General features: G+C 39.3%; 1 protein-coding gene across 1 annotated transcript; it reads left to right on the forward strand.

The window, feature by feature from the left end:
• The first annotated feature begins 1,601 nt into the window (after nucleotides 1-1,601).
• LOC109238432 lies at nucleotides 1,602-2,603 on the forward strand. The gene has a single exon (XM_019404896.1). The coding sequence runs from the start codon at nucleotides 1,602-1,604 to the stop codon at nucleotides 2,601-2,603; it is 1,002 nt and encodes a 333-aa protein (XP_019260441.1).
• The last annotated feature ends 918 nt before the right edge of the window (nucleotides 2,604-3,521 follow it).

Here is a 3,521-nt window from a genome sequence, read left to right on the forward strand (position 1 = left end):
ATCTAAGATTCTTTCACGACGCAAAGATGTGGAGACGAGGAAAATTTGTTCTGCTTTATTTACCTTTAGACGAAATATTGCCTCAAGTTACTTGTATTGGTGGAAAGAAAGCATTACACATGGAATGTTAGTATGCTGACGAAGCATGACGCGTGAAGCAGTGATATATCGACAAGTGGCATTCTCAATTAATAGAATTAAATGAGAGAGGAAGGCATGAGAAAAACACCCACGAGACAGTATAGAGAAAAGAACCGGGCCAGACAATTGTCAAAGAAGAGGCGTGGACGGAATGAATATGGATCAAAAGAAGGGAGGATACATGAACTAGAAGTAAATAAGGAAGGGGAATCGGAATAGTTATAAGGCATTTATAGCAATAAATACACCAATTACAGCTATCAGTGGTAATGGACAATCAATACAATTAATGCCCATAATAAACTCAAATTACATGATAAAACCGTTATGATTGTACACTCCTATATAAGGGTACATAATTTTATTTGTAAGGACAAATTTCAAGTATTATTGAAATATATTCTATACTTCTCCGCTTTATCGAAGTTTTCAGCCTTGATTTTAGGAATTGACCATTAATTTATTCCTTATTTCTTTTAACCAATTTTCTCTACCATTTTTATTATTTTTCTTAAATATCATTGTGAAAGTGAAGCAAAATCTGGTTATCAATAGCCCGACTTCTTCTAAATTTAGACTGTGACTGAGAAATCTATTTTTTTGGTTAAACAAATTGGTTCTGTTGCCGGGAATCTGATAATCTTTTCACTTTCCAAATTCGCTTTCTAACAACTAATTATGTCAACTGTCAACGAAAATAACCAGCTGAACCCAATGGAGGGAGCAACTCCACCACTTCTCTCTCCACAAGGATCTCCTCAACAGTCACGTGAAGGATCACCTGAAAGATCAACGTCACACGTGAATGATCATCAAGGGGACGAGTAGACTGTCGAACAAGACGCATTAAAGCAATTGATAGCCGAACATGTGAATAGTGCTCTTTAGGCCTTTGTTAGGGGATTGCCAACTGCACCACAAACTCCTCCACCAAACAATACCGCAACCCTGGAAAACCCACGCTCGGGACTTGCCAATTCTGGAAGTGGAGGAGCTCCCAACGGATCTCATGATGGAAGGTCAGGTACACCAAATAATTCTGATTTACAAAGTTTGGTACTAACTTTGCAAAAACAGTTGAAAGAGCAAAATGATCTTATAGAGCAAATACCTGGCGTACCTCCCGTGATTAACGGAGTAGATATTGATAAATATTCACAACCACCCTGGAATCCAAGTGCAACACCTATTCCTAAGAAGTTTAAAATGCCTGATATTCCAAATATGACGGAACAACTGACCCTCGAGATCACGTAACCGCATTCACAACTGGCGTGAAAGGTAATGATTTAACCAAGCAAGAAATCGAATCAGTCTTGGTTAAAAAATTTGGTAAAACACTCACGAAAGGAGCATTAACGTGGTATTCTCTCTTACCTGAGAACTCTATTGATTCTTTTGCTGAGCTTGCACATTCATTTATAAAAGCACATTCGGGAGCTCAGAAAGTTGAAAAAAGGATGGAAGACATCTTTAAGGTAAAACAAGGAAACACAAAATTACTCAGAGAGTTTGTGGATAGATTCCAACGGGAGAGGATGATATTACCACGAGTACCTGGCAATTGGGCAGCCATGGCATTCGCGGGAAATCTAAACGAGAAAAGTTCAGAAGCCATGAGGAGACTGAAGGAAAGTTTGCGAGAATTTCCACCAACAACTTGGAATGACGTATACAATAGATACAACACGAAGCTACAGATAGAAGAAAACATGGTTGTACAACCAATGGTTGATGAAAGAGCAGGGTCGAGACACTCAGAATCAGAAAAAAAGACCAGGAAAAATAGGTACGAGCCTTACACGGGTCTTGCAGGTCAAGATTCTCGGTCTAAACAAGAAAACTCACGATCTGAATCAAGATCAAGGAAAAAAGATGCGGGTTCTTCATCTAGATTCAGAAAGGAACTGGATACACGAGGCAACGACTCCAATAAACATGCGAGGGTCGGTGATTACAGTTTTAATGTCAGCACCTCCGAGTTAGTGGCTGTTTTAAAAGGTATGGGAGATAAGGTGAGATGGCCTAAAGAGATGAGATCAGACCCGAGCAAAAGAAATCTAGATTTTTGGTGTGAATTTCACAACGATCATGGCCATAGAATAACAGATTGTAGGTTACTACAGGAGGAAGTCGAGCACTTGTTGAAACAAGGTTATCTAACTGACCTGTTCAGTGAAAAAGGCACACAATCGTGTATGAAGAATAGACAAGAACCCCCGAAACCCCTATCTCTAAAAAGAACATTCAATGTAATAACTGGGGGAGACGAGGTCAATAGTTTGACGTATACAGCTGCAAAAAAGACGTCAAAAGTCACAATCACTCATGGGAAGCGAGTTCGCCAAATCTTGGACGGAGACAATATAACATTTGATGATGAATATGCAGACGACTTGATGATTCCTCACAATGACGCACAGATAATATCTCTACTTGTACACGATACTAACGTAAAGTAGTTTTGATTGACCCAGGTAGTTCCGTGAATATCATTCTACTAAGGGTGATGAATGAAATGCAAGCTAACAACGAGGTGATACCAAAGGCACGATCTTTGTCTGGATTTGATAATTCAAGCGTTATCACAAAAGGGGAAGTAGTGCTTACCACGTTTGCAAAGAGGGTTATCAAGGACACAAAGTTTCAAGTGATAGATACAGACATGGCTTATAATATAATTCTGTGAAGACTATGGATTCACGATATGGATGCTGTACCGTCCACATTGCATCAACTTATTAAATTTCCTTCACAGTGGGGGATTCGTCAAATCCATGGAGATCAACAAGCTTCTAGAAATATCAATTCAGTGGTGGCTACAAGCACGGTAAATGATGTTGCAGGCGAGAAATAGCAGCTACAGAATGTAGTTGAGGATGTAGTAATACAAACCTCAACTGAAGAAATTCCATGACAAATTGATGTTGATTCGAGACATGATGTTATTCAAGAGCTAGAAGAAAATGAAAAACCTCAAGACAACTACCGAAGAACTCGAAGCGGTGGTGCTATTTAAACACTGGCCAGATAAAAAAGTTTATATCGGAGCAAACCTAAGCCCAGAAATGAAAGGTAAGTTAATTGAATTTTTAAAAGCTAACGCAGATTGCTTTGCTTGGTCGCATTCAGATATGACAGGTATACCACCGGAGGTGATGGCCCACAAACTGAATGAGAACCCATCATATCCACATGTCAAGCAGAAAAAGAGGAAGCAGGGATCCTTCAAAAACCAAGTAATGCAAGATGAGGACATGAGCTGTTAAGTTAATACCTATATGTCTATCCTAATTGTGAATCCGTTCCCCGATGCCCGGGGTCAAGAACCTGCTCTATTTAATTCTATATGCAATCTAGAGTTTCCACTTTCGAGTTCA

This window comes from Nicotiana attenuata, unplaced genomic scaffold (genome assembly GCF_001879085.1).
Source record: "Nicotiana attenuata strain UT unplaced genomic scaffold, NIATTr2, whole genome shotgun sequence".
Classification (NCBI taxonomy): domain Eukaryota; kingdom Viridiplantae; phylum Streptophyta; class Magnoliopsida; order Solanales; family Solanaceae; genus Nicotiana; species Nicotiana attenuata.